This window comes from Zosterops lateralis, assembly GCF_965231275.1.
Source record: "Zosterops lateralis genome assembly, chromosome: W".
NCBI lineage: Eukaryota > Metazoa > Chordata > Aves > Passeriformes > Zosteropidae > Zosterops > Zosterops lateralis.
Window position 1 is genome coordinate 22,792,227 of NC_139801.1, and position 13,279 is coordinate 22,805,505.

The 13,279-nt window shown below is 46.4% G+C and overlaps 1 protein-coding gene across 8 annotated transcripts in view; it reads left to right on the forward strand.

The window, feature by feature from the left end:
- The window catches only part of LOC310922093 (kinesin-like protein KIF2A), a 195,143-nt gene that overhangs the window by 125,869 nt on the left and 55,995 nt on the right, over nt 1–13,279 (forward strand). For all 8 annotated transcript variants that reach the window (XM_083882424.1, XM_083882419.1, XM_083882425.1 and 5 more), the window contains one exon: nt 728–823. In XM_083882424.1, coding sequence (XP_083738550.1) covers nt 728–823 — 96 coding nt within the window. The remainder of the gene's footprint in view (nt 1–727; nt 824–13,279) is intronic.

Sequence of the window (13,279 nt, forward strand, 5' to 3'; positions counted from 1 at the left end):
AGAAGGGCTCTGTGCATGGCTTCTTATATGTCCATTCACTCAGATACTCATTGTTCCAGATTTAGGGACAGGAGATCTTGTCTGCTTGAATATAGCCTTCTGTGTATCATTTGGATTGATTCTGCTTTTTTGGGGGTGGTCTAAGAGTGTTAGAACAATGCATCCAAGTAACTGTAAGAGCTAACTCAAGACCAGCACATAGGATCAACCTCCTTTAACCAACTTGGATGCAGCAGGATTGTGTTTAGAGTGGCTGGGGCACCTGTGCTGTACTCTGCAGTGTGTTTTGTACCTGTATAATAGAGTGTATCCATTTGTCTGTTGGACCAATTTATCTCAGATTAGGAAGCATTGACTGTATATGTTATCTGTTGTGCAATTCTTCAGCTGTGTTTCTTTAATATGAAGATTCTGACAAAAAGCAGTAGTCATGTCTTTGTTGAGTAGAATTTTAATGACTCCTCAATTCAAAAGTATTTTCTAATACATGCCAACCAAAAAAAATGAAATAGAAAGTATATAATTGTTTTGCTTTATGACGAGTAAATTAGCTGCATCAGAATAGAAAAAGGCATTAAACTTGCTCTTGAGACATTTATGGTGTTTTGGAGAAAAATTAACATTTCAGTTAATGTGTAGTTTTTTTACAAATAAATTTAGAAGTTATTGAAATTTATTCATTTCTGGAAAAAAAGTATATTAGAAATTTTGTTGCTTATTTCCCTAGGATGTTGATGCTACAAACCCAAATTATGAAATTATGTGTATGATAAGAGATTTCAGGGGAAGTTTGAATTATAGACCGCTGACAACTGCAGATCCTGTAAGTACCCAAGTGATGTGGAAATTTTTTATCCTTCTGAATTTTGCTCTTTGTCTCAAATTTTTTTGATGCATGTACCTGGCCTCGAACACTTCCACAGTGGGAGCATCCACAAGTTCTCTGGGCAATCTGTGTCTTACCACCCTCATAGTAAAGAATTTTTTCTTAACATCTAATATAAATCTGTCCTATTTTAGTTTAAAACCATTCCCCCTGATCACTATACTCCCTGCTAAAGAGTCCCTCCCCATCTTTCCTGTGGGCCCCCTTTAGGTACTGGAAGGCTGCTATAAGAATTCCCCAGAGCCATCTCTTCTCCAGGCTGAACACCCTCAGCTCTCCCAGCCTGTCTCCATAGCAGAGGTGCTCCAGCCCCTGATCATCTTCATGGCATCCTCTGGACTCACTCCAACAGGTCCATGTCCTTATCCTGAAAGCCCCAGAGATGGATGCAGTACCCTAGGCAGGGTCTGACAAGAGGAGAGTAGAAGGGGAGAATGACCTCTCTTGACCTGCTGGTCACACTGCTTTTGATGCAGTCTAGAATGTGATTCACTTTCTGGGCTGTGAGCAGATTGCCAGTTCATATTCAGTTTCTCATCCACCAATACCTCCAAGTCCTTCTTGGCAGGGCTGCTTTCAATCTACTCATTGCCCAGCCAGTATCCATGTTTGGGATTGCCCTAACCCAGGTGCAGGACCTTGCACTTGGCCTTGTTGGACTTCATGAACTTCACATAGGCCCAACTCTGAAGCCTGTCCAGGTCCCTCTGAAAGGTATTCCTTCCCTCTAGCAATGTCAGCCACACCACACAGCTTGCTGTTGTCAGCAAAATTGCTGAGGGTGCACTCAATCCCACTGTCCATGTCACCAACAAAGATGTTAAACAGCACTGGTCCCAATACCAACCCCTGAGGAACACCACTCATCACTGGTCTCCACTTGGACATTTAACCATTGACTGTAACTCTTTGAATGCAACTGACCAGCCAATTCCTTATCCACCAAGTGGTCCATCTGTCAAATCCATGTCTCTCCAGTTGAGCGACTACGATGTTGTGCAGGATAGTGTCAAATGCTTTACACTAGTCCAGGTAGATAATGACAGTTGGTCTTCCCTTATCCACCAATGTTGTAACCCTATTGTAGAAGGCCACCAAGTTTGTCAGGCACAGGGTCCAGCGGAAGGCCACAAAGATGATGAGGGAACTGGAGCATCTCTCTTATGGTGAGAGACTCTGGGAGCTGGGCCTGTTTAGTCTAGAGAAGACTGAGTGGGGATCTCATTAATGCATATAAATATCTCAAAGGTAAGTGTCAAGAGCAAGGTGCCAGACTCTTTTCAGTGGTGCCCAGTGACAGGATGAGGAGCAATGGCCATAAACTAAAATGCAGAAGATTCACCTCATCATGAAGAACTTTTTTACAGTGAGGGTGGCAGAGCACTGGAACAGGCTGCCCAGGGAGGTCATGGAGTCTCCCTCTCTGGAGACATTCAAAACCTACCTGGACATGTTCCTGTGTAACTTGCTCTGGGTGACCCTGCCTTGGCAGAGCACTGAGGTTACACTGGTCTGTAGTTCCCTGGTCTTCCTTATTTCCCTTTTTGAACATTGGGATTATGTTTCCCCTTTTCCAGTCATGTGAACTTCACTAGACTGCCATGATTTCTCAAATATGATGGATAGTGGCTTAGCCACTTATCTTGGTTTTAAAGACAGGTGTCTGCTAAGAAAGGCAGGAGCCTCCCTTGGAATGGAAAATATGACCCCATTCCCTCTGAATTATTATAACTTTGAAATTAAGGGAGTTTCAGGCAAAGATATGGGAAAAGGAATAACAGTTCTTTACTAGTATGTATAACAAGGCAAAAAAACAACGACGGCAGCAACAACAAACAAAACCAGAAACCCAGTAACACCCTTCTCTCAGCTGTCAGGCACCTTCCCCTTTGGTGTAGTTATGGTCACAGCCGGCAGGGGCTCCCGGCTGGGCAGGGCAGGTGCAATGATTTCCCCTGCAGCTGCAAGGGGCGCTCTCGCGCAAGCTCAGCCACCTCTCTCTCACCTGATAATGGTGGGTGCAGGTGGCAGAAGAGATGGAAAAGGGCTTCCTTTATGTGAGAAAGAACCGCTCACTTTGAAATTTCAAAGGTTTATTAAACCTCCACAAACACAACAAAGGACTGAATAAGGAAAAAGGGACAGTGCTGGGAGCATGGCTGACTGCCAGAGGCTCATCCACAAAAAAATGGCTGCTCTGCCTTTTATACCCCTGGTGTTGCATCAGCTAACCCTGGCCCTTCCCAAAGTTTGCCAGTCAACTCTTCTTTGCTGTCCATTGGTGGAGATCTTGCAACTTGATTGAAGATGAGGTGTTGTCATGCCAAGCCCTCCCAGCAATAAACTTTCCCCATTCCCAACTGCCCCATGCAAGGGGCACATGTACACGCCCTCCCTCCACATGTCACTGACAACCAAGGCTGTCTGGTGGGAACAATACAGAGGAGGAGAAAGGGGACTATGGGGAGAACAGAGGATGTCCAAACAACAACATAACCATACATCAACAAAACTTCTCTTAACATACACACAATATTAATCCCATAATTGTGAGAGCCAGTCATCATATTACACATCTATAACACTTTACAAACTCACGGTGGGGGGGTGGTGGGTGGTGCAGTTGGTTCCAGTGCCCATCCGTCTGGATAGCAAAATGAGCTGTAGCAGGAACCTCGGAAGCAGCAAGCTGGAACAGCAGGGATGAGCAGAGCCTGGAGTGGCAAACAAAATGTAACAAAAAGTCCGCAGCTGTAGCAGGAGCCATGAGGTGTCCCAGCAGACACAGGGTGCTGGTTAAAGTGTAGCAAAGAATCTTGAGCAGTGGCAGAAAAATCGGTATGGCTGGACAGTGGCACCCCGGGTCCCAAATGCAGCTGGGAGAGGCTCCTGCAGAGGAGGAGGGGCTCTGGGTCCCGGGTTTTTTCCTGAGGCACCCGAATAGATGGTGTTATAAATGCAAGGGCAAAATCCAGATTAATAAAGAAATGGTTTATTAATCAAACAATCCCAATCACCGACAAACAGAGAAAACCACAAAATAGGATATCTGCAGCGCGGCGCCGGGTGGATGAGGGGTCTGCACACCAAGGTACAGGTCACCCAAATCCACCCCGAACGATTCTCAGTTCGCTGTTTTATAGGGTTTTTTTGTCCTGAGGCAGTCCAGGTGTCCAGGATGGACCAAATAGTCCAAATTTCTTCTAGATGGCCTTCCCGGATTTGCTGAGTCCCGTGGATCCGTTCCGGGAAGGTCTTTTTCTTATGCGAATTGAGCCAGCCAGTCTTATGTTGATTCTGGTGTGCATATTGTGCCGGGGAATTTTTCGTCGTCGAGGAATTCTGCATCACCGTTCAAGAAGGAATTCTCCTTGCATCGGACGGGATGTGATTCTTATCGGGGGTGGCTAGCGTCTTTGTTTGGTCTGATGGTCCTTGTCCTGCTTTTTGTTTCACAGCTGGAGACGCGGAGACTCGGCTAGGTACAGATTTCTACCTGCTAGGTTTTTACAGTTTATTACCACCATTATATTATACATTTGATTATAATTTTATTTACGAATTTTTATACCAGATTTATCACAGTCCCCCACCTAATAATTCATCAGATTAAAAATTCGTATCTTTTTGTTTATCTTGACCTTAACTCCAATTAAGGTCACAGTCTTCCCAGTCCTCCTGTGAGGATTCATCACCTTTTTGGAGTATCAGTCCTTCTTCAAACCTCCTCAGAGCTGCCGCAGCTCTCCCATTCCCTTCACCCTCCTCTAGCTTCATTAGCTTGGAAATTGAGGAGAGAGTGGTTGCTTTTCCTTGTGCGGCTTCTGGATCTAGGGGAAGGGAGGCTATCTGCATCCCTTGGACGACTGAATGAATCAGTCGGATGAAACAGGGGATCAAACATGGGAGGAAAATAATGCCTGCAATAGAACAGGTTATGAAGAACACTAATTTCTTCCACCACTCTCCTTGCCCAAAGAGCTGATCCCACCATGAGGCCTGAAGAATTGAATTCCACTTTTGGACTGGTACATGGGCCACCTTCTTAATTTCTGCGGCTAATCCTCTAATTGTTTCCCCGTAGTCGTCAATCTCAATGCAGCACTCTGATTCATTAAATCTGCCGCATACTCCTCCTTCCTCAGCCAGTAGGTAATCAAGGGCGAGCCGATTTTGATATACAAAAGCCCTCATTTGCAAATGTTGCTTGGCCAGAAGTTCTAAGGCATCCGAGGTGTGGTTTGAAACCACCTCTACTACCGCCTGCAGCCGTATCAGCCTATTGAGGAGGTAAATGGGCATCCAATATCCCCAACTGCCATCGTTTGCCCAGGTAGCCGGCCCATAATACTTAATGATTCTTTCCGCGGGCCACTCCTCCTCCCCCCACTTTTGGTTGCCTCCGGCTACAGGTAGTTCTTGCCTTATTTCCCTTCTCTTCCAACTCAATGTTTCAAAGAGAGGGGCCCCTAGCAAATTACTTTTGGATCGGGGTAAGGTAAAGAAAAAGGGTCTTATCATGCCTAGGGTGCAGGACCCCTTCCATTTTCTGGGAAGTTCACTGTACGCCTTTTTCCCACATATCCAATATATTCCATCAGGCGCTTTCCAGCCAGCATTTGTTCTAGGTGGTTCATCCCAGTATTCTTTCAGACCCATTAAGGCTTAGAAAGGATTAGCCCCAGGATTCTTGTGCCAACATAGTTCCATTGTCTCGAACCACTCACAATTCTTTTCTCGAATTTTGCTCCAATATCCGGAGGGTGGCTCAGGTTGCCAGATTCTCGATTTATCATTGGAATTTATCGTTAGTGTGTTTATACATGGTGTATAACCTACTAAGTTGGTAAACTCCTTCCCTTCCCTGCTGATACATATAGTGCCAATTATTCTTTTCTCTAGAATCCATCCCTCTGGCCTTTTTATGGTTTTGGATATTTTTGAACCCTCCCATTTTAGGAGTTGTTCTGGGGCTAGTCCTTCTCCTTTCCAGGGCCACCTTTCAGCTGACTTCAATCCCCCACAGATCCAACAATTTGATAGTTCTAATTCAGTGGCTATTTCTTGCATCAATCCTATAAAGAGATTTTGGTTAGGAGCTGGAAATCCCCCATCACCATATTGTTTTTCTAGTTGTTCATATTGTTCGCTGAGCGTTTTCAATCTCTCCTGTTCAATCCTCCTCTTTCTGGCTTCAGCTTCCTGTCTCCTTAATTCTAGAGTTACCTGTTTCATTTTACTTTCAGGGTTCATCCCCTCCTCGTTTCTCGAGAAACAAAAGGTTTGGTCAAACTGTAAGCATACATGATTATCACCCCTTTGTAATAGGTCAAAAATGATGGGTTTGTTGTTAAAGGAACCTTCTTCCTCATGCTTGAGATTCCTTCCCTCCCAATACAACTTCTCACCCATGGTGCATATTTTTAATTTTGATTTATCATAGCACAGAGGATTTACCTTGAAATAGGCGAGGAAAGTAGATTGCCTTTTTCCTCCCACCCAAACAGTTTTATTACATTGACCACACATTTGAACCGGGGGCGGAATCTCGAGTTCACGCTTGCGTCTGACATGTGTGTTTGTTTCAGCAGGGACTCTCAACTGTCCGTCCTTAGAACTTGCCCCTGAGTGTTGGCACCGGACCCTCCCTTCCAATTCGCAGAGATAAAATTGAGTGCCATTGGTCCAACAATTACCTAGTTGTTTTCCCGGAGGGCAGTCCTTTATCGGTCCGGTTTTGGGGGTTGTTAAGCACCACTCACACTTCATGGGAGGATTCTCCCCTACGGGTGCCTCTGGAAGGGCCCCCTTGGTCCAGCACACGGCTAGACTCAGGACAATCAGGATTCCCCACCGATATACCCCTCTGTCTCGCCCTTCGCCCGTATGTAAACATACGGCGGGGTAAACCATCTTCTCGGCAGCAAGGGTATGCTTCAGGGGCACGTGTGGTCCTTATAGCAAACCTTCTTTTATAGGTTGCCCACCTCGATAACTTAATTGTGTCACCTCTGCACGGTACCTTGATGGTCCTCCGGCACTAAATCGCCAAGATCTCTGCTTTGGCGTCCAATTTTCCTCTTATCCCCTTTTTGTAAATTTGATACCACTCAGGAGAATCTAACTCCAAAAGTCCGGCTCGAGTAGCAAGTATTAAGAGACGGCTAGTGTTCTCCTGTTCTTCAGTCAAACAGTTAGTACAAAGACCCCTTGGTCGGTTCCCTCCCCAAAAATGGGTGACCCAAACTTGCTTACAGTACACGCATTCAAAATGGATAAAAGGGAAACATTCACAGTCTAGGGTGATACAACTTATCTGACTTGTCATTTAGGATGATGCCGAAGCTTGATTTTTAGTTCTCCTGGAGGGGTGGTGACCTTCCAATCCGAGGTTCTCGAGTCCTCGATCTTTTTCACCCTTGACGAGTGAGTCCAGCCTTTTTCTGCAGTTCGGACTGCGGTGTCAGTGGTGAGCAGTACTAGGAACGGTCCTTCCCAATGCGGGGCGAGAGGAAGTTCCTTCCAAGTCCTGATCAGTACTTTGTCTCCCGGCTGAATCTGGTGAATTGCAAATCCAAGAGGGGCACTTTGGGGAATAAGTCCACGCCTTCGGAGCTCCTGTAAATTTTTGTTTATAGTAATAAGATAAGGTTGTAATTGCACATCCTCGACTTGGGGATGTCCCACCGGCATTCCGTGCTTGTATGGCATCCCATACAACATTTCAAAGGGGGACAACCCGGTCTCGGAGTGTGGCATGGTTCTCACATTAAGCAGAGCAAGGGGGAGGCATTTCACCCAACACATTTTTGTCTCCAACATGATCTTTGCCAGTTGAGATTTCAAGGTTTGATTCATTCTCTCCACCTGTCCCAAACTTTGAGGATGCCAGGGGGTGTGATATTGCCATCTGATTCCCAAAGCCTCTGTTAATTGTTTTATGACCTTTGACGTAAAATGTGTCCCTTGGTCCGAATCAATCCAATCAACAATTCCATATCTAGGGACAATTTCCTCTAGTAATACTTTGGAAACTGTTTGGGCCGTAGCCTTTGCGCTTGGATATGCTTCCACCCAATGTGTTAATTTATCCACTATTACCAATAGGAATTTGTACCTCCCAACCTTTGGTAGGTCGGTGAAATCAACTTGAATCCTTTCAAACGGTCTATATGAAAGGGCACGACCTCCCCAGGCCGTTTGTCTGGATCTCGATCGATTCACCTTCTGGCAAATCACACACCCCTGCACCTCTTGCTTTGCTAATTCAAAAATTCCCTTGCACCTGAAAAACCTCAGGAACTGATCTGCCAACGCCCGTGTTCCCCAGTGAGTCTGTTCATGCAGTCGTCTCAGGATTCCTCTAGCTGCGTTCTTTGGAATCAATTCCCTCCCATCGGGTAATTTCCATTTTCCCATCTCCAAGACCCCTCCCATCTTTTTGAATCCCTCCATGTCCTTCTCGGAGGGGCATATTTGGATTTGGGGGTTCTCTTCCCCGATCACCTCAGGAATGCTCACTGTGAGCATTGCTGCCCTCTTTGCCTCCTGATCAGCTAGGTTATTACCGTGGGTTTGGAATTGTAGTCCTGCCTGGTGTCCTTTTACATGGACTACTGCGATTTCTTTAGGTTCCCTAATTGCTTCTAAGATTTGCCTAAATATTTCCCCGTGGATCAGACTCTTTCCCTTCGTGTTTATCAATCCTCTCTCTTCCCATATTTTCCCAAACATGTGAACCACCCCAAAAGCGTAACGGGAATCTGTGAACACGGTCCCCCTTTTCCCTTTCAACCTTCTGAGAGCCCTTAGGAGACCATAAAGCTCGCAAGCTTGGGCCAACCATTCGGGTCTCAGGGGGCCCGATTCCACCACCTTTCCCGTTCCACCATCCACCACTGCATAACCCGACTTTCTCTTCCTTTCTACTACCTTTGCACACCCATCCACAAACCATTTCTCCCCCCCCTCCAATTCCTGATCCTCCAAATCTGGCCTTACTTAGGTCTGAAGTTCCACGATCTCAGCACAATCATGCAGCAATTTCTCGGAGGTGTCTCCAAACAGAAACTGAGCAGGGTTCTGTGCAGAGGTGGTTTTCAACTCAAGACCGGGGGAGCTAATTAGAATGGCCTCATATTTCAGAAGCCGAGAGTCAGCCAGCCACTTCTCTGCCTTTTGTTGCAGGATACTTCTCACATCATGAGGAGTGTAAACCACCAAAGAGGCCCCGAAGGTAACTTTCCTTGCCTCCTCCACCAGAAGCGCCACTGCTACTATTGCCTGTAAGCACGTAGGCCATCCCCGGCTCACAGGGTCCAGGATTTTTGATAGGAAACCTATGGGTTTTCTTTTTCCTGCCCATTCCTGGGTCAGGACTCCTTGTGCTGTTTGCTCACTAACGTCTACAAACAACTGGAATTCTTTATTTATGTCCGGGAGGGTCAGTACTGGAGCAGTCATGAGAACGTCTCTTAATTTCTGAAAGTCTGATTCATCCTGATCAGTCCACTTCACTCTATCAGTGTTCAACCTTTCATAGAGAAATTTTACCTTCTCACTGAAGCCTTCAATCCACTGCCTACAATATCCCAGGAGCCCCAAGATTTTGACGTATTTGTCTTTTAGTTTTCGGGGCGGGTAATCCTATAATTCCCGCCACCCTCTCAGGGTCCAATTTCTTTTTCCCTTGTGTCAGCCAATGCCCCAAATACTTTACCTCGGGCTCCGTGAACTGCAGCTTGGATTTTGAAACTTTCAGACCCTTATTTCCAATGAAATTCAGCAAAGCTACAGTACATTCCCTCACGCTTTGTTGTGGTTTGAAAGCAAAACGAATGAGAGGCTCCAAGTCAGAAATACAATTTAATAATAAGAAAGGTAAAAAGGTAAAAATAAAATAAAATAAATGCAATAACACAAAGGATCACTGACAGAGTCAGAATACAACCTGAGCAGGATGGTGGAAGCAGTCCAGGTGAAGTGCTCTTCCTGAAGCAGTGATCCTGTAGAAAGGTCTGGGAGCTCTGGTCCTCTGGGAATCCAGTGGGTAAGTGCCCTTGCACTGTTCCACATACCAGCTTATATCCAGGTGAGAATGCTTGGCTCCTCCCCCTGGGCAGAGCATCTCACAATAGCATGAGAAGTGTGAAATGGGTCCTTGATGGCCCATTAACAGAGATAACCCCTGGAGGGAGTTACCTGTGACTCATGGGCCATTAGCAGAAGACACCCCAAAAGTCATTAGCAGAAGACACCTCAAAGGTGTTAATGGGCCATTAGCAGAAGAGGCAGGGGGCTTGGGAAAACAGTAGCCCACCAAGTTTCAACAGTTCATGAAGATGGTGATAGAATAAATACTTTGTGTACATCCTACACTGCAACCCAGGGCACGCTTTCCTCAGTGGGTCCAGCTATTAACATATCATCCACGTACTGCAGAAGTTTTGTCCCTTCCCTCGGGGTGAATTGAGTTAATAGTTGTTCTAAAGCCTGTCCAAACAAATTGGGGGATTCCACAAATCCTTGGGGAAGCACTGTCCATCTTAACTGTTGCTTCCTGTTGGTATCGGGGTCCTCCCACTGAAAGGCGAAGTAATCTCTACTTTTCTCATCCAAGGGACAAGTCCAAAAAGCATCTTTCAAGTCAATCACACTATACCATACGTCCTCGGGTGTGAGTCGATTCAGTAAAGTATACGGATTGGCAACCACCGGAAATCTAGTCCTGGTTCGAGCATTCACTGCCTTTAAGTCCTGAACTAGTCTGAAACTTCCATCTGCCTTTCTTACAGCCAGTATGGGAGTATTATGGGGGGACATACATGGTTCTAGGGTTCCTCCCTTCAAGAGGTCATCAATTACCTGTTTCAGCCCCTTTCTCCCTTCCAGGGGGATGGGATACTGTTTGACCCATATAGAGTCCTCGGGGTTCTCAATTGCGATGTGAATGGGGTCAATTTCTAGTCTCCCCACCTCTCCTTTAGAGTGCCATACCTCCAGATTAATGTCCGCTTCATCTTTTTCTGTGAGCTTAAACATTTTTACCACCAGATCGGAACTTTTTACAATGATGCTAATTCCTAGTGCAATGATCATGTCTCTCCCTAGCAAATTGTAATCAGCTTCTTCTACTAACAACAAGTTTCCCAAACAGATTTTGTTTTCCGACTTAATTTCCATATTCTTTATCACCGGCACTCTAAAAGGGTCCCCTTTTGCACCAATCACCATAACTCTCTCCTTGCTGGCTATACAGACCTGTGGTAAATGCTGTAAAGTGCTCCTTTCTGCCCCAGTATCTACCAGAAAAATTATCTCTTGTCGTTGAGGACCTACTTTCAATTTTACCAGGGGCTCATTAGATGTTCTGGTCCCCAAGGTGAAGAGCCCCTGACACCCCTAATCCTCCTGGGAGATTTTCTCATCTTTCATTCTTTTCCTGCAATCCTTCCGAATGTGTCCCACCTTCTTACAGTAGTAACATTCTGGCTGTTACTTCTTTGTGACTGGGGCCGTCTTACGGGGGCCCTGGGGCTTTCGGGGTAAGGTTTTATACTTACCCGATGCCTGCTCCTGTCTCTGGACCTCTTTTACAGCTGCTACCAGAACCTTAGTCTGCACTTTTTGCTTTTCATCCTCCCTTCTCATGTACACCTTTTGTGCTTCTCTCAACAATTCTTGCAAACTCTTGTCTTGCCAACCATCTATCTTTTCCAATTTTCTCCTAATATCCTCCCAAGATTTGGCAACAAATTGTGTCTTGAGCAATACCTCCCCTACGGGGGAGTTGGAGTCAGTCCCAGAGTATATCTGTAGACTTCGCCTTAATCGCTCAATCCATTCGGTGGGGGATTCCTCTTTCCCTTGACATTCACCAAATACCTTACTGATATTCTGGCCCCTTGGGACGGCTTCCCTTATACCTTGGATTATGATATTCCTCAGGTCTATCATGCTCCTTCTCCCGTCCTCTGTCTGTGCACTCCAATTTGGACTAGTGCTGGGCCATTTTTGATCACCGGGTGTCCCCTGGGGGTTGCGCCGATCCCAATCCCTGATACCTGCCTGTTTTATCATCTCTCTTTCTTCGTTATTAAATAGAGATCTTAGGATTGCCATGAGATCATCAAAGGTATAAATGCTACTCCCCAAAAACTCATCCAGTCTCTCCGCCACCCCAAACGGCTCGTCCAACAGACGTCCCATCTCCTTTGTAAATGCTCTCACATCCCCGGTGTTCAGTGGTACATTCACGAACCCTATGATCCCAGGAGCTGTCGGTACCTCTCTCAATGGAAACAGGCTGTGCCCCTCCACCTCATTCTCCCCCCATTCATTACCCATTAATTTGGCTTTCAACCGGGTTCTGCTAGAAGGAGGGGAACTGACTGTCGCAGCTGGTTTCCCTTTCGGAGGCTGCGGGAGGGGCGCCGCCGCTTGTAGGGTGGAGGGGACTCCTTCTCCCAAGGACGGCGGGTGAAGTTACCCAGGCAGAGTCCCTGTGGGGTTTTCGGGAGTCCTTGCAGGTGGGGGTACCATCGACGGACTCATGCCAGACGATAAGGGGATGAGAGGGGGAGGTAGCAACGGGGCAGTCTGAGGGGAAACTGGCCGGGAAGCAGGTGTCGCCACGGACATTGAGCTTCCATCTAGGGGTACTTGCGCTCCCCTAAATTGGTCCCGGGGATCCAAGGGAGCTGAAGGCATCACTTGGTCCATTGGAGGCGGCGATGCCCGTCCATGGTAGGGTGGTGGGAGGTGATCTAGAGGGTCCCATACTTCGGTCCCGGTTTGGGGCCGCTTTTTCTGTTTGATCGGGAAAAGCCCTTTTCTGGAGTTTAACCATAGTCGGGCATATTCCCTTTCCTCAGGGTCCGAGGGATTTTTATTTTCTACATAGAAATTCAACTCGTTACACGTCCACTTTTCGAACGTCCCGAGTACTGGCCAAGTAAGGTGGCTCCTCAGTTCTTTACCACCCCACACATCCATGCAATAATAAATCATCCTTTCTTTGGATTTCCCTTTTCTCTGGAGGCAATCTCCCCACTGTTCTAACATCCAACCCAGGGGACTATTTCGGGGGAATATTCATAGTTCCCTTTCCCTTATTGGAAGGGAGTTTTTCTGCTGTCTTTTTTTGGGGTTTGCTCTTTCTCTGTCCCATGTTTTTACAAGTTTTTCTTACAAAATCTCCAATTTCTCTCCAAGTCGGCTTTCTGCCTGTGCGTTGTGTCTCTGGTTTTTCTCAAGGGTCTGGGGCCTTTCCGATTACTCACCCCTTCAGCGAGCTGTGCCAAGGGGTCCCTGATCGGTGCTCAATCTCTTTCTGGATTCTATCTGGACCCTTACCTTGGTCCGCTGGCAAAAAGGGTTTACCAGTTCCCGAGC